Raw genomic sequence first — 25,633 nt, 5'->3', positions numbered from 1 at the left:
CCCCCTATGGAGTTGGCAGTGGGAAAGTGGGCAGAGATCCAGGACCCCCTCCCCACTCGAAGTGATGGGGGAGGAGCTGAGCTATGAGTGGGGTGGGGCATCCCAGTTCAAGCCCCTCCCCCGCTACAGGAGCTTCGGGCCAGATCCCCCCTCCCCCAAGAGCAGGGGGCATGGAGGGGAAGGGGCTGGACTGCCAGGGGCAGACTCAGATTCTACACTCCCTCAGCCTAGGAGATTTGAGAAGGGAGCTGCGGCTCCTGCCGCCTTAGGGGCAGAGGGGAGAGGCATCCAAACAATCAATCAATCAATCAATCAATCAGTAGTAACATCTGTGGATCTAAAAGTCCCAACCGCCATCTGAACCTGTCTAAGAAGCAACCACCAAAAGTAAATCAGGAAAATTGAATTGTGGCCACTTCCCAAAGGGAACCCACTTCTGGGATGGTACCACACAATCTTTGTGTGGAAAGGCTGCCTGGAGGGCCGGCTGATTCCCGACAGAGAGCTACAGAAAAGGTCAGTGACCAAGCTGTGGCGGGGGTGTGGAGGAGTGTATGGGACCAAGTGGGGTGCTAAGGAGGGCCAAGGACTGCGGGGTCCAGTGGGGTGGGTGGGGATGAAGACAGGTCGGGGGTGGTGGTGATGCAGCATTCCTGGGGTTGGTCCTAAAAGCGAAGGGATTGCCAAGCCACTGAATTTTGGTCAGATGACATTGGAGGGGGGGAGAGGCTGCAGCAGCAGTATCTTTGGGTGTGTGTGTGGGGGGGTAAGTCCCTTCATTCAGCACTGCCATAATTTCAAACTTTCCCTGAACAAACGGTAATAAGTCAAGAATCACCCACCGCCTTTTGGGATTTTAACTTGGGGTTTCTTCCCCACTTCTTTCCTTTCCACACTGTACCTATCTTGCAGGAATGCCTCTATAGAGACTCTTGGGGTGAGGAGGACCAGCCCCCCCTTCCATCCTTCTCCCCACTCCACAGCATGCACATTTGCTCTCCCTTCCGCATCAGGGCAGAGGCCTCAAGACATACGGGAGGCAGCAGCCATTCTGCCGGGCCAGATCCCAGCTGAGTTTGGTGCTGGGCTTCTGTCTCGGTCTGCCCCTTGGGACATGTGTCCCTGAAGCCCCCCACTCACAGACAAGGCCTGTGCAGGCCTCGGCAGTACCTGGGGCAGCATTCTCAGGAAGTACCACGTCGCTGGTGCTGCGTGGGAAGTGCACTCCCCGGTGGCCCTCGTCCTGCAGATGAATGACCACCACGCCAATGGAGGAGAGAGGGGGCTGCCCCAGGTCGCTGGCCAGCACAAACAGGGTCCGCTGGCGCTGACTGAGGCTCCCCAGGGGCTGCAGTAGCTGGATGCCCCCAGTGTACGTATTGATGGCGAAGGCCGGGGCAGGTACAGCGAAGCGATACAGGATGGAGGCGTTGGCCCCAGCATCATGGTCCTCTGCACGCAAAGTGGCCACCACTCTCTTGGGCGGGGTGTGGCGGGGCAGGGTGACGGTGAGCGGGCTGAGGGGGAAGGACGGGACATGGTCGTTCACGTCCTGGACAGTGACCGTGATGGCTGCGGAGGCGCTCCTGGGGGCTGAAGGAGAAGAATCGACGGCCAAGCCCTGGAAGCGGTAGGTGGCCCGGCGTTCCCGGTCAAGCGGCTGGGTGCTATACAGGTGGCCTGTTTGAGGCTCCACCTGGAAGGCTCCCAGCGACTCGTTTGCCAGAAAATAGGAAATCCGTCCATTGTTGCCTTCGTCCGGATCTCGTGCCTTGAGTTGCAGCACAGGAGTTCCCACAGGCAGGTCCTCAGGCACCTCTGCGCTGTAGGCCTCTTGCACGAAGCGGGGAGTGTTGTCGTTCAGATCCAGCACCTGCACTTCAATTGCTGTGCTGGCACACCGGGCAGGAGAGCCGTTGTCGCATGCTTGGGTGGTTAGCACGTAGGTGGCTTTGCGTTCCCGGTCCAGCCCTTGCACAGTGGACAGCTGGCCGGTTAAGGGGTCTAGAGCAAAGTCCTCTTCAGGGTCCCCAGCTGCAGGGAGAAGGATGGGGGTAATTAGAGCTCTTCCTGGGCCAAACTAAGGCCTTTAAGGGCCACCTTCCCAAAACATGACTCAATTGCAAGGCAAGCATGAAGGTCCAGTTTCCAAAAATCTATTATTTACTTATTTTAGGGTATCTGTATATTGCACCACCTTGAGAATGACGTCCAAATAAAACCATCAACAAAACTAAGAATAGTGAGAATGTCGTAACTTCCAGTCCAAAGGCCCCTGGGGTTTCTTGTGGGATGCTGCCTGCCATGGAGCTCCCATCCATCACTTACCTTCCAGTGAGTAAGAGATGCGTCCATTGTCTCCTGCATCGTGGTCTGTGGCACGCAGGGTGAGCAGCTGCTGGTGACTCTGGTTCTCTGGCACAGCCAGAGAATAAGCATCATTCTGGAAGACGGGAGCATGGTCATTCTCATCCACCACGAGGACATGCACAGTGGCCTTGGCCTGGCGGGGGGGCAGGCCCCCATCCTGGGCATACACTGCAGGAAGAAACAGAAGGGCTCAGCATGGTGCGTATTGGCCCCAACTTTCTCTTCCCCAGAATTCTATGCTGAGTAACTCTGATGCTGCATCAAAAGATGTTCGTTTCTGCAACCCTCTAAAAATTATGCAAATAAGGCCCAGTTGCATCCATTAACCTATTGGGCACAATAGTTAATATGTGCAAATAGGCCTTTCTAATGATTCTATCAGCCCTGGGAAAGAGCATTCAGTCCCCAGAATCCCAAGTATTTCTAAGCATACCTCTGCTGTGCTGAGGCCTAGAAGCTTACTTTTTCCAAAAAAAAGAAGAAGAAGAAGAAGAAGAAGAAGAAGAAAGAAGAAGAAAGAAGAAAGAAGAAAGAAGAAAGAAGAAAGAAGAAAGAAGAAAGAAGAAGAAGAAGAAGAAGAAGAAGAAGAAGAAGAAGAAGAAGAAGAAGAAGAAGAAGAAGAAGAAGAAGAAGAAGAAGAAGAAGAAGAAGAAGAAGAAGAAGAATCTCCAAAAGGAGAGAATATCTGAAGCTCAGTGTTGAGCTGTGGAGTCCTTGGTGTGCTCTGAGCTTGGTGGTTTCCTTGCAGTTCTTTCGTTAACCAAACTAGGTAACAACACCATTAGTTAGGTTTCCAGAAATTCCCCAGTCAGAAGACACAGTGAATACTCCTTAATCTCACAACACAGAGACAGACTCAACCAGAGTTTCAACTGGGACACTCTGACCAGCCTCGACCCAGCCAAATCCCAAAATGCTAGGGAATTTCTAGAAGGCTGGCATTCAGACAAATCAGCCATCTATAGACAAATAAGCCACATTCACATACTGCTATGAAGAAAACAAACAAAGCAGAACTCATCACTGCAGCAACCAACACCCAGTTAAACAAGGACTAACACCAATCAATCTATCAAGCTGAAAACAGTGTCCCCTCTAGGAACTACCCATCAGAAAACTGCAACCCAGCAACACTGGCAGGGCAAGCTGCAGTGTACAAGTGATGGTTACTTTCAAATGCATTATATAACAAATGCTTTATGGTTAATATGGGAGAAAATCAAAGAACAGCACTATTTCAAGATTCCAGTTTGGCTTTCGGCTATGGAAGCACTTATTACCCAAATATTATTAATATGGGAAATATTGTTAGATACAAAGATATCTTGAATGAAAAGGGTGAGCTCAAAACTAAGCAATAATTAAATGAACAAGGGATCGACATGGTTTGGTACTCATAAATGCAAATACAGTCTAGATATGAAAAAGATGTTAAATTGAATGGTTTCTATAAAGAACCAACAGAATTGGATAAAATTCTAACAGGAATAGAAGAAAAATTGATCTAAAAAACCTGTACAGCTACCTATTGGGTGTTAAATTGGAAGAAGAACAAGTGAAGGAAACAATGATAGCATGGGCAAAATTTTTGATTATACTATAGAATTAGATAAATGGCAGAAACTGTGGGTAGAAACTATAAATTAACAATGCCAACTGCATATAAAGAAAACTTGTATAAGATGTTTTACAGATGGCATCTTGTGCCAAGACTGGCAAGGATGTTTAAAGATAAATCAGCTAAATGCTGGAAATGTCACCAGACACCTGGAACATACTGTCATATGTGGTGGACATGTGTAGAAGCCAAAAGATATCGGACAAAAATACATATGTGGTTGGAAAAGATGATACAGCAACATATTGATTTAAAACCTGAAATATTTCTGTTGGGGATTATACCTGAAAATTATAATAAAGAGATTATATATTTAATTATTCATATATTAATTGCAGCTAGAATTGTATTTGCACAAAATTGGAAAAGTGAAGAGATTCCGACTGAAGAGAAGGTGATAAGGAAAATATTAGAATGTGCAGAAATGAATAGGCTAACACTAGCAATCAAACGGATTATTACATGATATCTATGGCTGGAGAATAAATATCGGTTAGAAATTAAAGACTACCGCAAAATAGTAAATACATAGAAAGAATTAAAAATGTTAAGATGGAGAATGTTATAAGAACTAGATATATGATGTAGGTTAGTATTAAAACTAAACAATGAATATGCATAAACTGTAAATGCTATTGCACAAGATATTTATACCCAGGTGACACATTGTTTAAATGGAAGATTTGTAGTTTGTATAAAATAAAATTAAAATTTTTAAAAAACCCTGCAGTGTACAAGTGGGAAACCAACCCCGCCCCCGGTACTCCTTTGGACTGAAGGAGTGGTCCAGTCAGCTAATGACACTGTATGTTTGCAAGCAAACCACCAAGCTCAGAGAGCACCCAAGACTCCAAAATAACACGGAAAAGGTCATTTTAGGCATTACTTTGGTGTCCTGCTGAGCCCTGCAACTGGCAGCCACCAGGAGGGAGGAGAATGGTTTATGTCCGCTCAGGCACTGCATCGAGTTACCCCTTCGTGGATGATGCACTCTGGGCATCTGCTTATATGCAAAGGAGACGCACATGGTGGAAAGCGAGTCCTGCGCTGGGGAAAAGCAGCACTGAAAATGCCGACTGGAGCAGTTGCTGAGGAACTGCTAGTTTCCCCTCTAGCCCTGGGGAGTTTAAAGTTGAGGCTTTGTGCACAAGGACACCCAGAGCCAGGTGTGACCCTCCGCAGTCACCTATTAATAACAAAAGGGCAGAGTCTGGCTTGCTCTGACTTTCACAGTCAAGAATGACGTTGCCAAGAGAGGGGGCAGCCTGCTAATGAAGGAGGGCCCAGGGAAGAGGATACCTAACTCCTCCGCCCAGCTCCCTGCAGGCCTTCCTTCCAGGGGTCCGTTACCTGTCAGGAGGTGCTCAGCTCGCTCCTCGTGATCCAAGGGGCCCAGAGTGCTGATCAGGCCTGTGTGGGGGTCAATCGTGAAGTCATCCCCAGTGATGCCGCCGTAAGTCACCTGGCCATTGGACCCTGTGCAGGAAAGGGGACAGGGTCTCCTTTTTCCAGGCTTGTGGGAACCCTCCTAATCACAGCAATCCACCACTACACGGATCAGTAGACTGCAAGGCCAGGAGGACCACCAACCCTCTTCAGAAGGGAAGGGGCTTTGCCAAGATTCATGGCTTGGCCTTTTGTATTTCCCATTTAAGCCGAGACCATTCAAGACCGTAGGGCCGAAAGGAGACTTCTGTCCCTCTGTCTCTCTGCAGCTGGACCTAGGCCTCGCAGGAAGTCCGGTGGGGAGGGAGCAGGAAAGCCTCACCAGTCACTGGAGGGCGGATCTCCTTGCCGAATTGCTTGGTCTCCCCATGGGGGAAGCAAAGGAGACCCTGCTGCAGATGCTGACGGGCTCAAGACCAAACCCGACATTTTGCTTTGGATGTTGTGGCTATCCGGCCGAAGAACATCCCCTGGGAGCAGGTGTCCCTGCAGCTTCCCCCAGGGGCATATCGGGGGTTCAGGGCCAAGGAAGGGCCCAGCTGGGCAAGGAAGGTGGCTCTGCTGCCTGGCCACGGTCTTTGAGTCTTTCCCGTCCCCTGGGGCAGATGGGACTCTTACCAAGGTCCTGGTCAGTGGCATGGAGTTGCAGCACTGGAACGCCAGCAGGAAGGTTTTCAGCCACCTGGCCTTCATAGACGCTCTTCTCAAAGGTTGGCGTTTCATCATTCACATCCAGCACCTGCACTAACAGGAGCTGTGTGGTGGTGTGCCGTGGGGATCCGTGGTCTGTGGCCACCACGGTCAAGTTATGCTGAGATACTTCTTCCCGGTCCAGAGCCCGTACAATGGACAATGCCCCTAGGGAAAGAGCAAGAGGGAACAAAGCAGGGCAGCTTGTTCTGCACATCTGGGCAAAGTTGTGCCCCAGGAGGCAGGCAGGTGGAGGGGGACTGGCAGCAGAAAGGGCCTCGGCTGGCATATCCCTTGGTAGCCCTTGCCAGCACCTGGCAATGAGCTCAGACTGTAAGCACAGAACTGGCCAGCCTGATGGGGAAGGACGCTTCACCGGGTGAGGGCATCATTATATTCTGGGTGCACTGAGGTAACCTTGGAGAAGTTGGTTTCCCAAGAGCTCTCACAGCTGGCAGGCTGTCCTCAAAGGTGAGAACTCCATTTGCCTAAAGGCTGCTCCCTGAGACTGGCCCTGGGGAATACGCACTCCACCTTCTCTGCCCACTTCTGCTGCCTACCTGTGCTGGGATTGAGGTGGAATTGGCCGTCAGGGTTCCCTGCTCGCAACAAGTAACTGACTCGCCCATTCTCGCCCATATCCCGGTCTCTGGCCACCACCTGCAGCACCAGAAAGCCTGTGGGCTGATCCTCAGGAACACGGACTCTTGGTGGAGATAGGAACTCGGGCGCGTTGTCATTCTCGTCCACGATGAAGATGTGAACGGTCACGGCAGCCGAGTGGCGCTGGCTGACATTGTGGGCTTGGTCTGTGGCCATGACTGCCAGCAGGAAGGCAGACTGGCTCTCCCGGTCCAGAGGGGCCTGAAGACTCAGCTCCCCCGTGAGGGCATCCAGCTGAAAGACAGGGTGCAGGATGTCCTGCCGCAGGAGGCTATAGTGCAGCTGGCTGTTGGGACCGGGACCGTCGCCATCCAGAGCCTGGAAAGTGAAGAGGGCAAGACCCAGCGTAGCACTCTCCGACACCACCACAGTGATGGGGTCCTGGGGCCAGGTGGGGCTGTGGTCATTGCTGTCCTGGACGTGGATCTCGACCAGGAGCAGGTGCTGGCTGGGGTAACCATGCCATGAGTCCTCCACGCTCACATGCAGAGTATGCCGCCTCTCCACTTCATAGTCCAGCTCTTGTGCCAAGTAGATCTCCCCCGTGCTGGCATCCACGACAAAGAAACCATCTCCATTGCTGCCCCCCACCAGCATGTAAGTTACTTGCCCACGGGGGTGTGGTTCCAAGGGAGCCACCGAGCCAATGCTGGAGCCCGGTGGCAGGCCCTCCATGGCATAGAAAGTCAGCACGGTTGTTTCGGGACGGGGGAGAGCATGGCTAGAAGATACCACCTACGGAGGGAGGGAGGGGGAGGAAGAGCATTAGGGGAGGAGGGGGAGAAGCTTCCAAGCAAGGGGTTGAGGGCTAGCAGGTTCCCCAGAAGCTCTGCATGTACCTGAATGCGCAGCGTGGCAGCCGTACTCCTGCGAATGACACCTCGGTCACTTGCAGTGACAGTGAACAGATATTCTCCCTGGTCAGCTTGCCGCAAGGGGCTGGCCGTGCGCAGCTCCCCCGTAGACACATGCAGGGAGAAGTGTTCTGCCCAGGCACCTGCCAGGGAAGGAAGGAAATGTGGCCACCTGGAGAAGCCAAGCAGGGGAAGAAGGGGCTGGCCCTGGCCTCTCCCTCAGGAGGGCGAGACCCAGCTCCATGCCGACCCACAAGAAGGGCCGCTTCCGTCTGAAAGGATGAAAGTCTTTCCCTTTTCTGGCCCAGGCTCCTGGCCAGGGCAAAGGTGGTCATCACCTGCATTTCATGGAGGCTCCGGAAGAGCCAAAAGAGCAGTTCAACTACAAGGCCACCTTGCATGCTGGCTGCCAATGTGCCCTCTGTGCCTTTTAGGGGCAGGACATGGAAGGGCCATTTTTCCTGGGATGCCTACTCAGGAAGAGCTCCTCTGAGGAGAGGAAGAGACTGGGGCCAGCCCTGCTGTCTTATGAAGGGCTTGTTCCTGAGGTTGCAATAGAGGCAACGGGGATTTTATAGTATTTTACAGGGCTTCAGTCCTAAGCTTTAGCTCACCATACTTTCCTCTTACAGCTCTCCCTCTTCCATACAACGTTTGCAGCAAGAGCTCCAACTGACCTCACCTGGTGGTCAGCATGGCCTGCCCTGTGAAAGGGCCTCACACACCTTTTCGCCTGTGGACTGCACACACCACACCCAGTTCTGAGGAACCAGTTCCATCCTTGGAGGAAGGGGGGAACAGGAGAGCTCAGCCAAGCACCCTGTAGGAACTGGGACCACATGGAGAGTGGGGTTTGAACAGGAGGGATGTGCCTTTTGTATCCCCCTGCTCACCCCACCCCTACCTGTATCTTTGGGTACGAGGGCACAAAGTGGCCTCTGAGCCCTGGATCCAGCCAGCCAATTGGCCTGGTGGGCAAAGCAAGAGCCAGAGGGGTTTCTGCCTGGTCCTCCACAGGTTCCCCCCACTCAGGATCAGGCCAAGAAGTGAGGAAGCAATGAGAGCAGAGAGACATGCTGGCTGCCTTTCGGGTGTGCAGTTGCTGTCCTCCTCGTTTTCCTGTATTTCCCTTCTGATCAGATACATTTTATTTGGGGAGCTTTGATTTAAACTTGATTTTAAAAGGGGACCTTTCATTAAAAGCCTCTTCCACGATGCCCAGCGCCTTCACTCCTGACCACCAGGATCAGGTCTGTTGGCTTCTCAATTGCTAAAGCTGCAATTCCAAAACTCCGCCCCGCCAATCTTTCTGAGAAGGGGACTGAAGGGAAGGGAGTGAGGGGACTGGCTGGGGGCAGCTCGCCTCCTGGCCCTGGAAGAAGAGGCCATATCTCATCTCACCCTCCCTGCCCATCACTTGGACCAACTCTCCAGGCAGCCAATGGGCAGCTTTCCACCCCCAGGGCCATCTGCAGGCCTTCCCTCATCCCCACTTGCAGATTGAGATTGGTCCCCTTGCTTCTCGCCCACCCAAGCGGCCATCTTCACCAAGGGCGAAGCAGAAGAGGCCAAGAGAAGGGAGCAGGAATTGGTTCCATCACCCAGAGGCCAGCCCAATGCCTGGGGGCTGGCAGTGGCTGGGAAGACTGCTTGAGATGGGAGGCTCACTGGGGCTCCTTACCTGACAGCGTGTAGAAGACGGTTCCATTCTCACCCTTATCTGGGTCCTTGGCCTGCAATACGGCCACCAGCAGCCCAACTGGCTTATCTTCCAGAACCTGATGGACACAAAACCAGGAAGTGGGGAGCTGGAACGGACCGCTGACTCCTCTTCTTGCCCTCCTGCCCACTAAGGCAGCTTTCCAGCTCTGCGTGCTCAGAGATCTGGTGTGCAAGGAAGCTCACCTGCACCCAGACCGACTGCCAGGGCTCCCTCTCTATCCCCGAGAGAGCCTGGGCCCCCTGCTCAGAATGACCCATTCAGCCCTCTGACCTGAAGAAGAAGCTCACGCCCCTCGGCCACATGCAGAAAGGCCGGCGCATTGTCATTCTCATCCAGCACACTGACGTAGATTGTGCCTGTGGTGCTACGGGGTGGCGTCCCCCCATCTTGTACCAGGACTTGCAGTTGATAGCTGCTTTGTTGCTCCCGGTCAAGACTCTTCCGGATGCTCAACTCACCTGCAAACAAAGCAGGCGGACAGAATTCTTCAGGCTGGTGATGCTTGTGCAGGAAAGCCTCACTTGCACACAAAGATGCTCCTCAGTGGGAACATGCAGGCCTTGCTCCCCACCCCCACCCCAAAAAAACCTCCTCTCACCAGTCTGGGTGTGGATGAGGAAATGGCCCTCATGTGGCACCAGGCGGAAGGTCAGGCGGCTGTTGGACCCGGCATCCCAGTCAGTGGCTATCACACGGCCCACACTGCTGCCAGCGGGCCGGTTCTCCAGCACCGTGAAGAAGTAACGCTCCTCGCTCAGACGAGGACTGTTGTCATTCTCATCTGTGATGGTGACCCGGACTGTGCTGGTCCCTGTCTGGCGCCCTTCGCCCTCTCCAGCTACAGCCAAGACAGTCAGCACATACAGTTCCTGCACTTCCCGGTCAAGAGTCCGGCGCACATGCAGCCACCCTGTATCAGGCGCGATCCCAAAGCTGGTGGCATCGCCATCTGCATGCAGATGGTAGGCAAGGAAGGCATTGTGCTCCCGGGCCAGGGCCCTCACTTGCAAAAAATGGGTTCCCACTGGCACTCCCTCCCGCACTTCCACTCGGTAGGTGAGAGTATCAAAAAGGGGTCCCAGCTGGTCTTCAGCCTGCACATGGACTAGGAGGGTGAATGTGGCACTGAGCCGCGGGGTCCCTCCATCCTGTGCCAGAACGAGCAGCTTGTAAGGGCTGAGACTCTCCTGATGAAGGGCTCCCATCAATCGCACCTTCCCCGACAGACGTTCCACGCCAAAGGCAGTCATTCCGCGGGAGGCCAGCTCAAAGTGCACTTGCCCATTGGCTCCACTGTCAGGGTCTTCGGCCTGCACAGTGTAGACAATGGTGCCCAGAGCCGCCCCCTCTGGCAGCGAGACGGAGTCAGAGGATGAGGGGAAGCGGGGCGGATTGTCATTGACGTCAGAGACAGTGATCTGCACCCGGGCACTGCTGTACGCAGGTGGGGAACCGCTGCGGGCCTGGACCTCCAGGGTCAGAATGGACTGTGCTTCATGGTCCAGGGCCAGGTTGGTGTGCAGCTGTCCTGAGCTGGGATCAATGGAGAAGTGGCCGTGTGGGTCCCCCGCAGAAATGGAGTAAAACACACTGTCCGTTTGGCCTGGAGAGATGAAACAGGGTCACCACTGGACTAAGGTTGCAGTGCCCAAACTCTCTGCATCCGATTCTTGATCTCCCTTCCTCCATCCCTCCATCCCTGAGAGGTCTCACAGTTCACAGTGCTTCTTCCTCTCCTTTGGGGTGACTTTGGGAGCTGACCTGGACCGCATCTGAACAGACATGGCACTGAGCGCATACATTAAACACAAGGAGCAGCTCAGGTGCACTTGCCTTTGGAAGCCTGGGCCAGGCAGGACTCTGGCACAGAGAGAGATGCTTCCCATAGGTCGGACATGGCTCTTATGAGCCTGGAAGCAGGGCAAGGGAGCAGCAGCCAGGAGCCCCTGTCTGCCAGGTGCATCGCACTACTAGGAGATTTAGTAAATGGAATGGGGGCTTCCCAATTCCTCAATGGACCCCCCCCATACTGGGAAAGAGGGGGCGACATACACAGGGTCACTAAACAAGGTGTGGAAGTGGTACCTTGGGCATTGTATGCATGGATAGATCCCACACTGCTGCCTGGCCGGGTATCCTCTGGGACTGTAAAATAATACTGGACCCGCTCAAAGCTCGGGGGGGAGACAGTGCCTGCCACGATGCTGATGTTGACATGAGCAGTCGGCTGGGCTGCCAGCCCTCCTCCGTCTTCAGCCTCTACCTCCAGCTGCACCAACAGGTTGACCTTGCCAGTGAGCGGCCTCCGCAACGAAATGACACCTGCAATGGAGGAAGACAAGCCGTAAGGAGGGGACCAGAGACATGTCCCTGGCGAGAAGGATTTGCAGTCCTCGTGCCAGTGCGCCAGCAAGAGGTCCCCCTCCCTGCCATGCAGTACCAGTATCAGGGTTGATGGCAAAAACAGTCAGCATGTTGCCATTGGCAATGCGGTAGGTCACTCGCCCATGCAGGCCCTCGTCCTTATCATGGGCAGTGACTCGCAGAACGGCAGAACCCAGCTGGCTTTGGGTACTGATGCTGGCAGCATACTCAAGCGGGTAGAATGCCGGTGCGTTGTCATTGATGTCTTCCAAAAAGACTTTCACGTAGGCTGTGGAGCTGAGACCCCCCTGGGAGAAAGGAAAGACCCTCTGGAAGAGCTGCCAAGGGAAGCAACGCTCTTGGCCGCACTAGTGGCTGCCCACCCAAGGAGCAGCCGTTCTCCAGAGGCTCTGATGGGGCCCAGGCTCATGCCTCTGCCTTGGCTCTGAGAAAGGGCTGAAGGGGCTGGCAGCTTTGGGGGCTTCTGAGGGACCCACTGTACACCCCGCTTCCAACACCCAGCAAAGCCTTTTGCTGGGAGGGTCTCCTCTGAGTCCAAGATGCCTTTCTGAGGCTGCTCGAGTCCTTGTGGCTGCTCACCCCATCAACGGCTGTGACTGTGAAGTCGTAGGCAGAAGGCCCCTCATCCCGGTCCAGGCCTTGTGCAGTGCATAGCTGACCGGTCTCTTCCCCAAGAAGGAATGCAGAAGGAACCAGGCTGCTGAGCCCCGTGCCCAGGGTATAAGAGATGCTTCCGAAGGAACCACTGTCTGCATCGGTGGCTGTGATCTGTGGCAAACGCAGAAGTACCATGCTGACCCACCGGATGGGAAGATGCTAGGGTGCCAAGAGTCAGCTCCACCTTGCTCAGCGACCCTTGCTAGCCCCCGCCCACCCGCTCCCTGGGTTCTGCTGGGACAACAATCAGAGGGCTGGAGGATTTCTCCCAAGCCAGGTCAGCCTCCGTACACACACACAGACAAACACACAGACACACCCTTGCAATGGGGTGGGGGCATGGGGGCGGGTGGGGGAGTTTCCCTCTCAGCTCCAATGTTGAGACAACTGGAAGAGGAAGGGCTTCTTCAGCCAGGCAGAGGATTGCAAGGGACTTTGCTAACAGGGACACACGCACACCCTTCCCCACAGGGTTCAGATCATCTGGAAGCGACCGGGTGCCAGGAACTCTGGGAGGCATCCAGCATCCGAGGAGGGAGGGGCTCAACCAGTCTGCTCACACACTCCGGGCGGAGGCTGCTGATCCTGCTCTGGCCCCTCATCCCCCCGCACTCCAGCCTTCCCCTCATCTTCTACCCACATTGGTTCCACTGGGCGGGCTGGGAGGGGGTTTCTGCCCATCAGGAAGAGGAGGAGAGCCCCAAGCTGTGGCCAGCGGACAGGAAGGAGGCTACGGGAAGGGGTACCAGACACAAATGGGATGGGGAGTTTGCAGGGGACAGCCCCCCCTGCTGACTTTTGTCCTAAAGAAGGAAGATGGACCGGATGCGGCTAGTTCTGGAATGGGAGACCACCGAAGAACCCTAGAGAAGTTGATCCCCAAGAAGAGATCCCCTCCCCAAAAAGGCAATTCCTGTCTGCTTAAAAGGAGGAAGCACGCAGCCTGTAGAAGCACGGGGCTCTGCTCGGGGGGGCAGGAGGGGGGAGAGGGAGTTGCAATGGGGCTCCTTCTGAGGGCAAAGCAGGACAGACCTGTTTGGTAAAAGAAAGGGGCTGGAGGACAGACACACACACACACACACACACACACACACACACACACACGGCGGGAGGTTTGGGATGGAGGCCCTCCTGTCTGTGGAACCCGAGCTCACCCCACTTTTGCCACACGATGTTTTGTTCATACGCCTTGGAGGGCCCAGACTGGACTCCCCATCCCTCTCGGTAATGCCCCCCCCCCAAGGGCCACTGGTTAGGGCTCTCTTGGGAAAAGGGGCCTTTCTAGGTTTTCAAGGCCTGATTGGAGGGGAAAAGTCCACTCACAACTGCTAGGCCGAAGAGGGTAAGGGGAGCTGCTTGGGGCAGGGGGAGAAGGGAGGAAAGGAGCAAGAAAGCTGGGCCAGCCCCTCTGGGCCCTGCTCACCTGACTTCATCAGGATAGGGCCACATTGCCCAGGGCCTCCCCGTTCTCCTGCAGAGCTGCCCTAGCCAAGAGGAGGGCTTCCAGGGCAGCCCATCGCCTTGGTCACCCTCTGGTCCCAGGCTGGGCCCCTTATGCCAGAGACCCCAGGAAGGGTGGCCTCCAGGGTGACTTCAGCTTCAGCTCTTAGGGCGCTCCCTCCGACTGGAAGGACTTGGAGCTGCCCTTGCATTAGAACAACCCCCCCACCCCCACCCCAAGGCTGTCCTGCACAGGGAGGGGAGGGCAGTTATGTTCCCTGCAAAGAGAGACTTGGGAGCCAGATAAAAGTTGACCTAATGGGCCTGTGTGACTGGAAGAGCCGAGCCAAACATTATTTTTCTTTTTCCATTTTCATGGGGCACATAAATTTTACAACTCCCCAAATTTTTCTGCATGCTGGTAAATAGTTCCCATCCCATCAACTTTTGTGGTCCTGGTGGGGGGCAGGAGGGCAACAGGATGTTTTTCAGCTTCTAAGGCAGCCTCTGTCGGAAGAAGCTGCTGGGTCTTTCCATGTTTTAATGGCCGTAAAACCTACGGAAGCCATTTGAATGGATTGCTCTGAGGGGAGCCCTTCCTTTCCAAGCTCAGCACATCCCCTCCCCGGATTTCCTGCCACTTCTCCCAGTTGGACAAGAGCAACAGGCCCCCAACTACTTTCTGCCATAACCAGCCCAAGACGGACTCCTTTCACCAAGAGTTGGTGCAGCTTTTACTCCAGCAGGGATTCCTACCTTGCCTGCTGGCCTGGCCCACCCCATCTCCGAGGCACCAAGTGGCAGGCTGCCCAAGAGGCCCCATCTACAGATGTGCAAAAGCCACAGCTCCACATCTGGCTTTGGTTCAGGCTCGAGAGCGGTGGGAGCACTGGCGCCAGTGTGGTCAGCAAACCCACGCAGGCTCCCTGCTCAGCCTCTCCCTGCTCAGCTGCCCTCCCTGGGCCTGGCAGAGATGCCGAGTGGCTAAAAACAGCTGGGCTATTTCAGGAAGGGCTGGCTTCCAGCTTCAGACTGTTGGCCTCTGAGGTCAGCCAGGAAGCGGATGGCCAGCATGGCTGGGTCAGGAAAGGAAGCTGCCCCGAGAGAAATGAAAGCAGCAGCAGCAGCAGCAGCAGCAGCAGCAGCAGCGGAGTTGGGGCTGCACCTCCCTTGCAGCAACCAGCCCTGCGCCTGAAGGCCTCCAGAGCAGAAGCAACACTAAAGAGGCAGGATAAGAAGGAAGAGGAGGAGGCCCTGATCTGACCGGCTCCAAACTCTCCGCAGGGGAGCCCATTTCATTCAGCAAAGAGAGGATGGCTTAGCAGCAACAACTCTTAATGCAACCCCCTCCTGGGCTGGCCACAAACCCTGTACCCTGGCACAGCATCCCTCTCCTATCCAGGTACCACGACCCCCGTACCCTGGCACCATGACCCCTGTACCTTGGCACCACAGCAACAGCACTCTCATCAAAGCAACCAGAAGCCACCGCAGGGAGATCAATTGGGGTCTTCTTCCCTTTTTCTAAAGTGCTTCCTGGTTGTGTTAGTTATTTGGATTGTCTGTGGAGAGTCTCCGTCCTCCAGGTCCTGGTTGTCCCAAAGGGGCTTTTTCAAGGGGCATCTGGACTTTCTGGTTTTTCTTTTGAACGTTGTGCTTCTCATCCAAGGAGCTTCTTCAGCTCTGACTGGATGGTGGGGAAGGGAACGATTGATACTCCTTGCAGGCAGCTGGTGACCACTGGTGACCACTTGGATGAGAAGTGAAACGTCTTCAAAGAAAAACCAGAAAGTCCAGCTGCCTCTTGAAAAAGCACCTTTGGGACAGATTTTTGGGTTGTGTTTCAGCTGCCTGTGTTTAAGTTGTATAAAGTTCGTTATTGTTTTTACTCTATTTTAATTCTGTGGGCCACCCAGAGTCACTCACTGTGAAGGCTGGCTATATAAATGGGATAACTAAATAAATATAAATGGATAAAGAGACCAAATCAGGGAGCACAAAGAAATGGTTCAAATATGGGAACAGGGGGTGGAGGGTACGAGAATTTTGGATGCTCTTTGGACTGTCCTCTTTTGTAGTCCTGCGTTTGGTTGTCTGGCTGGTTTCGGGGATTTTATGGGTCCCCGGGGCCGCTCCGGGGCCTACTGCTCATGCTTCCTTCAAGAAAGGCTGGCCCTTCCTTGGCCTGGCCCAGTGGCCTGGCCCAGGAGTCGTGCCATTGCACTTCCATTCAGGAGGCACCAGGAGGGCCTGGCAAGGGGCTTCAGAGTGGGCACAGGCATGCTGTTATGGTGCCTCTTTGACACAAGGGTGTGTTTTCTGAGGAGGTATGGCTACTTCCTTAAGCAGAAGCAGGCAGGCGCAATGTGCACGCCACTCTTACAGCTTGAGCATCCATAGCATGGCACAGTTTGACTTACTGGGAGTCTGTAAACTTTTTTAGGGAGAATTGGCAAATGTGGCTACTTCCTACTGCAATTTTGAGAAATCTAAATTCCTTTTATAGCCCCATCTTGGTTTTGATACTTCTAAGCACTGCAAAGGGGCAAAGATGCCCCCCCCCCCCACCAGGGTGCTCACTGCAGGAAAGTTGGCTGGGAAAGATCAGTGCAGGCTCTGCACTGGGAGTAGCAAATACCCCACTGTGGTATTTAAGCCAAGATAAACGGGCTCAACAACACTCATGTCTGGTGTTTATGCCATACCACTTGTAGTTCCACATTAGTTGCAGTTGGGTCTCTGTCTAACAAGAGAGTGGAGAGGGATTTTCACAGGAAAGCCAAAAGTTCCTTCCTGTAACACAAACTATGCTCCAGAGGCAGAAGGAATCCCTCAAGAAGCAGGAGTGAGTATAAGAGAGAGAGAGGGAGTGCTGCAGACTGGGAGAGGAGAGGAGAGAGGGGAGGGGAAGGGAAGGGAAGAGGAGAGGAGAGTAGGGGAAAGAGAGAGGAGGATAGAGGAGAAGAGGAAGAGGGAGGAAGAGAAGAGAGCTGTTCGAGAGATTTGACTGTGAAAAGTGCAGGATTGGGGCCAGGCTTACATTCTTCTTGGGTACAAAGCAAAGGAATCAAAAGAAGCACATGGTACACTCTGCCATTGGAAAAACACAAAGATAAAAATGGAGGAAGTCCAAAGAAGGTTAAAATTAAATTCTATGGCCAAGCAGCCAACCGAATCTCAAAAACTCCTGAAATAATTGTGATCCAAGATGAAGTAATGACTACGCATGCATCAACAGTGCCCCAAAGGCTGGAGGATACCACATTGATGGGCTGCAGACTCTGCAAGAGCATGGTTTCCTTACTGTGGCCCGTTCCACCAGCAAGGACTGTCTGGGCTCCTTGGGCTGACCTGATGGGCCCAGAGGCAGAGGGCAGGGAATCTTTCTCCACTGTCATGTCCCCACCCGCAGCCTTTACATCTGCTGCCTCAATGCTACAAGCCCTCACTCCCACTGGGTCTGGCCTCCGTTGTGTACCAACCATGTGGTGGCCACATCTGCTGGCAATAAATTTAATATTGCAACTTTTCCACTGCTCCCAAAGCACAGTATTTTTCTATGGCCTAAAGCAAGGTTTATACAGCCAACGTTTGCAAGCGGTGGCTCCTAGGAAGTTGAGGAATGGCCAGGGAATCTCCACCAATGAGAACCAGCAGCCCAAAGCAATCCAGCGGTTCTGAGCAGAGGCTGCATGAGAATGAATTTCAGAAACAGCATCCAGAGTTCACCTCCGCACGTGCCAGCAAAGGCAGGAGCCACATGGTGAGAAGCTGCCTTTACTACCCAAGAACATCCCTCCTGCCCCGAGGAAGCCATGCTTTTCCCCAAGACCCCAGGATCGCTCCTAACTGCATCCCGATCTTTGCTCACCTGGAGGAAGCAGGTGCCAGGGGACACGTTCTCCTTCAAGGAAATATTGTAGAAGTTACTTTCAAAGACAGGCTCGTTATCGTTGACGTCCTGCAGGGTGACAAGGACCACTGTGGTAGAGGAGAGGGGGGGCTTGCCACGGTCAGTGGCCAGCACAGTCAGCCGAGGGTGTGGGTCGGTCTCATAATCCAAGGCGGAAGCAGTGGTGACAATGCCAGTGGCTGGGTCAATGGCAAACCAGTGGGAGTGGGACTGGTGGCTGTGCAGGATGCTGTAGTGGATCTCCCCATTGGGGCCTTGGTCTTTGTCACGGGCGGTCACTTGCAGGACAAAGCTGCCTGGGTAAACCACCTCAGGGACGCTCTGCTCGTACTCCTGGGCATCGAAGAGAGGAGGATTGTCATTGATATCCGTCACCTGCAACACAAAAGCCGACTCAGCCCGCAGAGGGGGAGTTCCAGCATCCGTGGCTGTGACTCGCAGCTCGTAAGAATCCCGTTCCTCGCGGTCCAGCATTTGATCCACACAGATCAAGTAGATGATATTGTCTTTGGTTGTGAGAGCAAATTTCCCCTCGCCCCCCTCCAAGGAGACGTTGACATTGGCGTATTCTCCATAGTCAGGATCAGAGACAGAAATGCGGGCCACAAACTGGCCGGGCTGAGCCCCTTCAGAGATACGTGGGGAGCCATCCTCACTGAGGAAGATAATTGTCATGGTGGGCTGGTTGTCATTGTAATCCCGGACCTGGATTGTAACAAAGGCGGTGGAAACTTCTGGGTGGATGGCCTTGTCCCGGGCCTGCACGACCAGCTCATGCACTTTCCGGAGTTCGTAGTCCAGCCCCTTGTTGAGCTTGATTACTCCTGTGGATGCATCGATGGTGAAAAACTGCTCCGGGTCACTCTGCCGGCGGTTAATCTCGTACACCACTGCACCATTATCTCCCTCATCAGCGTCCCAGGCAAAGACCTGGAGGATGCTGCTGCCAGGGAGCAAGTTTTCCGGGATCAGCGTATGGTAGCGGCTCTGGTTGAAGGCTGGCGCATTGTCATTAATGTCTTGGACAGACACTTCCAAAGTCATTTGGGAGCTCCTTGGGGGGGATCCGCCATCATAGGCCTCAAGAAGCAAGGTGAAGGCAGACCGAGCCTCTCGGTCTAGAATGCTGCTCACTACCAGTTCTGGGTGCAACACTCCGTTGGGTCCGCGGCGCGTCTCCAGCTGGAAAGCCTGGCCCACGTTTCCCGCCTTGATTGCATAGCCCTGGGTAGTGAGCAGGTTGCTGTCTGCATCAAAGGCAGGATCCAGAGGGAAGTGGCTGCCAGGGTGCGTGTGTTCCGGGATGAAGAGGGCAGCCCGCTGCTTAGGAAAGGTGGGGGCGTGGTCATTGATGTCATTGACCTGGATGTTGACTTCCACTGTGGCACCATCTGGGGTGACAGCAATAAAACTGTAGTGGTCGCGGCTTTCGTGGTCCAGCACCCCTGCTGTCTTGATGATGCCTGTGTTCTCATCAATCTCAAGATCTGTGGCAACACCGCTGCCCTCCTGGGCAGAAATGAAGTACATATAGCTGGTGGTGCCTGCGGGCAGGCCTGCACTTATGTCTCCGATGATGGTGCCTGCAGGCATCTCCTCATCAACCTGCAGGTCCAGAGTGCCTGGCACTGTCGTGCAACGGCCCCCAAGCAGTGGCAGCAGCAGCAGCAGCAAAACAAGGGCAAGGGGCCCCATCCTCAGCTGCCCCCTGTAGCTCCTTTGGAGGGTGCCTGGGAAGAACTGCAGGTCCCACTTGGCAGGGCAGGCACCTTAATCCTGCAGGGGATGCAAAGAAAGCTGGTCAGGACCAGAGTTGGGGGGGGGGGGCAACGCGAACCAAGAGATTGATGGGACTTGGAGGGGCACAGCAAATGAGCCAAGGGCTGATGGGCTACTGGGACATGGGGGAAGCATCCTCCCCATTCATCACTCCTGTCTCCCCAAATCCCTTCTTGATAGCTCCACTCTGATCGAGGCAACTAATCTTCAAGGACTGGCACCTATTTAGGGAAGATCTGGGGGAGGGGCTGCTTGGCAGGGAGTTAATTACCCCGAAGAGCCTTGTTGCGTCAGGTAGAGCCAGGCCGTGTTTCAGGTAGCACACGGTTCCCCTCCCCTTCCGGATGTCCCAAAGGTGGGCGCTGAGCATTGGGGACGGACTGCCTGTACTCCAGCTACACCGCCCGCCTTGCGCTCCAGCCGCAGGACAGCGGGTCCTTGGGGCGGCTCGTCCCGGCCAGCGAACGTGAAGAGGGAGACCCAGTCGTCCCCGAGCTGCCGCCTGCCACGCTGCGAGAAGCCACAGAGCAGGAGTTCTCGCAGCTGCGAACGCCCACCGGCCCCCGTCGGCAGCTCGGACTCCGGCGACCGCGCAAAGCCACTCGGTGGGCGGGCGGGGGAGCCCTGGCCACGATCCCCTTTGTTTCGGCTTCCTTTGCGCTCGCGCGCGCGCGCGCCCTCTCTCCCTTTGTCTGCGGCTCCCTGGCTCCGGCCCACCGCTCGCTCCCCCTGCCGTCGCTCCCTCTCACTGCAGGGCTGCGAGGGGGGGCGAAGGAGCGGAGCTGGCTGCGGCCCCAGGAGCAGGAGCTGCCCCCGCCCCCTCCCTCGCGGAGGCCCCGCCGCGGCTCGCAGTCCGGGCAAAGCTGGCTTAGCGGTCTGCGCGCCGACAGCCGCGCGCCTGAGCTCATACTTGGCCGGGCTTGAAAGCGCCCCCGCCTGCCCGGGCAGGCGGAGGCTCCGGCCCGATGGAGGCGCGCCCCTCCTGGCTTGGCGGCCCGGCTGGGAAGGGCGCACGGCAGAGCAGGCACGCGCGGCCGCCGCAAGCAAGAGATGAGCCGGCGCCCGGCGGCAGTCTCGCCGGGAGCTCGTGCCTGTCGCCGGCGGGCACCCAGGCCAGATAGGGAGGCGCGTCTCGGTCCTCACTCCCCTCCCCGGCCGCGAGCCTTCGCGCGCCCGCACTCGTCCCTGTCCAGCCGGAGCAGAGAGTCCTTCTTGCTCAGGGAGACCCGCGAAGCCGCCGCCCGCGGAACCCCGAATCCTCCTTGGCCAGACCCGTGGCAACCGAGGAGAACATCCGGCGGGACGCAAAGAGCGCCGCCTCCCTTCAGGGTGAAGAAGCTCTGGCCACAGCTTTGGTACCCGACCGGGCGTCGGCGCGCGCTTCTCCTCTCCGTCGGGTGGGCAAATGGCGGCTTCGACTCCGCAACCCCGGGCTGGTCTCTGCGCCCGGGAGCCCCGCCGCCCTCCCTGCTGCCGCCGCCGGCCCGAGGGAGAGGTCAGGCGTGACCTCAGCTACAGCAGGCGTGGAGGTGCCCAGCGCCACAGCTGCTTCCAATTTGCCCAGCGCCGATCGCGGGGTGGGGGGAGGCGGTTCCAGGCGGGCCTGTGAAACGTGAGCCCCCGCCCGTCCATCCCTGCCGGAGCCCCTGCGAGTAGCGCTGCTCTTCCGATGACAGGACCCGACGGCAGGGAAGAAGTAGGCTGCCGGGACGGCCGAGGCCGAAGGAGCCGAAGCGGCACCCGGGGCGGGAAGAAGAGCGCTGAGCCCAAGGGTGATACTGTTCCTCTCGCGACCCCTCCGCCGCCCGTCCCCAGGAGGGCGCAGCCGCTGCTTCCCTTCCCCGCCCGGCTGCAGCGAGCGAGTGAGCGGCGGATTGCTGGGGACGCGTCCGGGCATCCCGGTCACCTACGTCCATCGTCTTTGCTGGCCATCCGCCTTGCGCTCCTCTAGTCGGCGACGCAGTCCCGCGGCGAGGAGAGGCTGCCGCCGCCTGATGCCTGCTCGGCTGGGCAGAAGCTGAAGTCGGACTGGGTGGGAGAACCGTGGAGCCAGCGGCGAGAGAACGAACGAGCGGGGCTCCAGTGAAACTCGAGCCGCGCTGCCTCGCCCGCCCCGCTCCTGCCCGGCCCTTCTTTCGCCGTGGCGCCGCGCCCCCTCCTCTTCATCCCCCCTCCGCCAGCCAGTTCCCACCCCTCAACTCCTCGGCGGAGAATCGAGGCGGAGCGGGCGGGAGGTCTGCGTCCTCGGAGCCAGAGAGCTGCTATGGGGCCCATCTCGAGCCCGAAACTCGTGTCCACCGCCGCCTGCTCCCCTCGGAGGTGCGGGGTGGGGGGTGAAAAAGCCACACATCATCACATGTTCGGACATCTCCTTCCGTCCGGTGACTCCTCGCCTCGCTTCGGTTGGCGGCGTTTGAATGGAGAAGTTGCCCGCTGGTTGTTGGAAAGGAGGTTGGGCAGCCGAATGTCCGGTGGGGGAAGGAGACTCGAGGCCGCCCGGGCCGCGTTTTTGCCAGTAGTGTGTAGTTGTGGGTCTCGAGTACTGGCAATTCCTCCTGCCTGTTTAAAGGGGACGATTTCGCCTCCAGATGTTACTTATTTCCTTCTTTTTCATGGCGCTGGATGTTTGCAGCCACCCATCAGTTCGAACAACAAACCCCAACACCCATTCCGTCCCTCCCGCCCTCTCCCCAGCCATCACACAACCACATCTTGTGCTTCAGCCCAGAATTCAAAGCATGGGGGGGGGGGGGGGGAGAGACACAGAGTTGGAGGCTGCTAGTCAGCCCCCTCGCTGAGCCTCAGAAAGCCTGGCCCTTTCTCCTCAGGGAGGACTGGTGGTGGGGAGATGTCCTGCTCTCTCCTAGCTCCGGAAGAACAAGGAGCAGCCTCCCTACAGAGCTTCCCCTGCAGCAAAGCTTAGCTTGCCAGGAGGCTTCCTGCGAGTCTGGCTGCTGCTGCCAGCCCTTCTGGGTCACTTCTGCCAGGGCCGTCCTTTGACCCTGGCGCCCCTCAGAGGCTCCCTACTGCTGCCCTCTCCTGCAGCGCTCTGAAGGCTCTTCTGCCCTTCCAGTCCCACCGCTTGGGCAGCCTCTCAAGGGATGGGTTGCCGCTTGCCCTTCTCCACTTCTTGTCCACCGGCAGAGTGTTGGCACTCTGTCCAACGGCTCAGGGAAACCCGCAACCTTGATTGGTGCTTAGCAAGGAGACAACCAGGAACTCCTAGGTTGGGGGCAGGGGTTAAATGGGCTAAGGCATCTCCAGGGGGCAGAGAGGGGAGCTGGTGCCCATGCCTCACCAGGAAATAAGCTGGATTTAAGACCCCCCCCCCGTTTTATTCTCTGCCCCCCCCCCCCAGGCCTGTGCGGGAGGTGCTTCCTGGTGCATACTTGTGATGCTTGCGTAAGGCCTGACCGCCAGTTCTTGAGCCTCATGGGTCCCCCAGAGAACCGGCTGAGTGACCTTTCCCCAATCCCTCCCAGTCCAGCACACCTCTCAGGGTGGGAGTGGGTGGGGTTGGTTGTGGGGAAGATTGGGAGTATTATTTTTTGTAAGGAACCCTTCAACATGACAATTATCCAAGTGTATGCTTTGGCCAGTGATGCGGAATAAGAGATTGATGGGTTTTATGGTTAGGTTCAATCTGAAACCGAGAAAACCTGTGAACAAGACATGCTATTTATGTATGGGGACTGGAATGCCAACCTGGGATTATTCAGAAAGGAGAATCCTCACTGAGTATTCCTGTATTTGAGGGAAAGGGGGAGAGGGAGGGAGATGACAGCATTTCTATTTCTTGAATGCCAACTATAGAAAAGAGGGAGATCAATAGTTTGAACCACACATTAATCAAATGGCCCATTGGGATCCATTCATTCCTACAACATATTTTATGTGTGGGCAGAATCCAAGTATTACATACTACATGGGCTTTTATCTGAATAGAAAAGTACAATAGAAAACTGATTGGGGTCAGTTGTAGTGATGATCCGTGCAGTACAAATATGAATTGTACTCACTATTTCTTCAACAATCATTTGAAATCACGATGCTGCTGGCTGAGCGGTACTTATGACTGGTCCTCAGAGTTCCAGCCATTGCACCGTCCCCACAATCGTGTGATCACAATCTGGGTGCTTGGCAACTGGTTCACACCAACAACCATTAGAGCACCCCCACTGGCATATGATCTCCATGTGCAACCTGGCTGTCTTCAAAGGAGCGGCCTTTGTCTTTTAAATGCAAATGGATTGCTGAATCTTGTGCTGAATCTTGTCTTGTCTTCTATGTTATGCCATGCGTTTAAGAACTGGTTGCTTTGTTTCCCAAAGCCATTCGGCACCTGGCACGCTGCATTGACTGATGCATGACCTGGATGGCTGAGAATCTTCATCGAGATTTTGCCCAAATTTTACTTTCTTGTCCTAGCTGTTAGATGAATCACTATAGTTGTTAAGTTAGTAACCTGGTTGTTAAATGAATCTGGCTTCCCCATTGACTTTACTTGTTAGAAGGTTCACAAAACAGAGCCACATGACACAGGACACTGCAACCGTCATAAATATGAGTTAGTGGCCAAGTGCCTGAATTTTGATCACATTACCATGGAGATGCTGCAGTGGTCATGGGTGTGAAAAATGGTCATAAGTCACTTTTTTCAATGCCATTGTAACTAAATGAACTTTTGTAAGTTGAGGACTCCCTGTAGTATTTCTCTAGTCTAAAGCATTTGACAAAGAAGACCACAACCTACTTCTTGGTAAGATGGCATTTATAACTGGCTGACTAACCCCACTCAAGTTGTGCATGGTCCAACCCTGGTGGCTTTCAAGAAGAAATTGCCAGGTAGCCATTTGTCCAGAATGATGGAAGGTCTCCTGTTGGAGGACTTCCAACTCTGCTATTCTGTTAATGAGGATTACAGCCCAATATAAAAAAGGAGATGCCAAATGAAACTGGCTTTAAAAGACCAAGGAACACATTATTTCTGATACACTGGATAAGGGAGAAAAACAAGACCAAAAAGGAGTCAATATGACCTTCATTGAATATAGAAACACAAAACCTTCCATCGGGCTGACCTGTCAAGCTAGAAAATACGCTTTGGGAAATTGGGAGTCCCAAAAGCTTCATTGCCTGTCAGGAAGTTGCAATAGGAACAGAACATGGCAACACCGACAAAGGAGTGAGACAAGGCTGCATACTTTCCCCTTTATTTAGTCAACCTATATGGGGGACATACCTTAAGGCAGAGCTCCCCAACCTTTCAGGCTTTGCAGATCAGCGGAGGGGGGGGTGTTAAAGAGGGGATGGTTCCATGCAAGTGGCAGGCAAGTGTGCGTGCGCAGCTCCATTTGCGTGAGCAACATGCACGCATGCTTGCTGCTCACAAGTGGTATGTGTGCACGCTCGCTCATTGCTCGCACAAGTGAAGATGCACGTGTGCACTCACCGGCTGTTTCCGCGGCCTGGTTGCAAATCCCTCAGGGCCACGTCCCAGAAGTTGGGGGGCCTTGCTTAAGGGGAGCTGGACTAAAAGAAGATGGGTGTGATTTCAAAATCAGAAGAAAAAACATCAACCTGCATTAGGCTAAGGCTACTACTCTGATAACCAAAAATGCAAGAGATCTTGTAATGGCAAGAAGCACAGTGGAAAAAATGGGATTACAATTAAAGATAAATAAGACCAAACTAACAACAGCAACTACCACAACCAGCCTTAGAACTGACAGTGGAGATACTGAAAAAATGGAGAGGCTTTGCCTTTGAGGATCAGCCATCAACAGTCCAGGAACCAGGGCTCAAGATACTTGATGCTTGGTAGAGTAGCCATGAAGGGCTTGGAAGAGGTGCCCGGCTGTGTCTCTTGACCAGACATTCCCTGCAATCCTCTATGGAAGCGAAAGTCAGACGTTGAAGAAGCAGGACAGGAAGCATATTGACTCTTGAGTGTTGCTGTTGGGGAAGACCTCTGAGAAGGATCTGGACAGACGGGAGCTTCTTCTTCTTCTTCTTTTTCTTCAGCGTTTGTCTCACGCTCTGGCGAGGTCCGCTAATGTCCTTGAGTACTGCTTCCACGCCTCTCTGTCTGCCAC

At 54.8% G+C, this 25,633-nt stretch overlaps 1 protein-coding gene across 3 annotated transcripts in view; it reads right to left on the bottom strand.

Annotated features, from left to right (window-relative positions):
* The window catches only part of DCHS1 (dachsous cadherin-related 1), a 33,663-nt gene extending 9,861 nt beyond the window's left edge, over window positions 1-23,802 (bottom strand). For 2 of the 3 annotated variants that reach the window (XM_087967629.1, XM_087967631.1), the window contains exons 1-14: window positions 19,810-23,802; window positions 17,718-19,535; window positions 12,329-12,517; window positions 11,805-12,036; window positions 11,450-11,686; window positions 9,963-10,967; window positions 9,635-9,822; window positions 9,323-9,419; window positions 7,627-7,784; window positions 6,685-7,522; window positions 6,053-6,292; window positions 5,339-5,464; window positions 2,329-2,538; window positions 1,171-2,034 (exon numbers count right to left, since the gene is read on the bottom strand). In XM_087967629.1, coding sequence (XP_087823755.1) covers window positions 1,171-2,034; window positions 2,329-2,538; window positions 5,339-5,464; window positions 6,053-6,292; window positions 6,685-7,522; window positions 7,627-7,784; window positions 9,323-9,419; window positions 9,635-9,822; window positions 9,963-10,967; window positions 11,450-11,686; window positions 11,805-12,036; window positions 12,329-12,517; window positions 17,718-19,454 — 6,121 coding nt within the window. In that variant the 5' untranslated portion in view covers window positions 19,455-19,535; window positions 19,810-23,802. The remainder of the gene's footprint in view (window positions 1-1,170; window positions 2,035-2,328; window positions 2,539-5,338; window positions 5,465-6,052; window positions 6,293-6,684; window positions 7,523-7,626; window positions 7,785-9,322; window positions 9,420-9,634; window positions 9,823-9,962; window positions 10,968-11,449; window positions 11,687-11,804; window positions 12,037-12,328; window positions 12,518-17,717; window positions 19,536-19,809) is intronic. The other variant, XM_087967630.1, reaches the window with a different exon arrangement.
* Between the last annotated feature and the right edge of the window lie 1,831 nt (window positions 23,803-25,633).

The sequence above is a fragment of the Notechis scutatus genome, chromosome 5 (assembly GCF_049901735.1).
Source record: "Notechis scutatus isolate UNSWTSFEM ecotype Mainland chromosome 5, rNotScu1.2, whole genome shotgun sequence".
Taxonomy (NCBI): Eukaryota; Metazoa; Chordata; class Lepidosauria; order Squamata; family Elapidae; genus Notechis; species Notechis scutatus.
The sequence above is the reverse complement of the archived record's forward strand: the minus strand, read 5'-3'. Positions and strand labels throughout refer to the sequence as shown.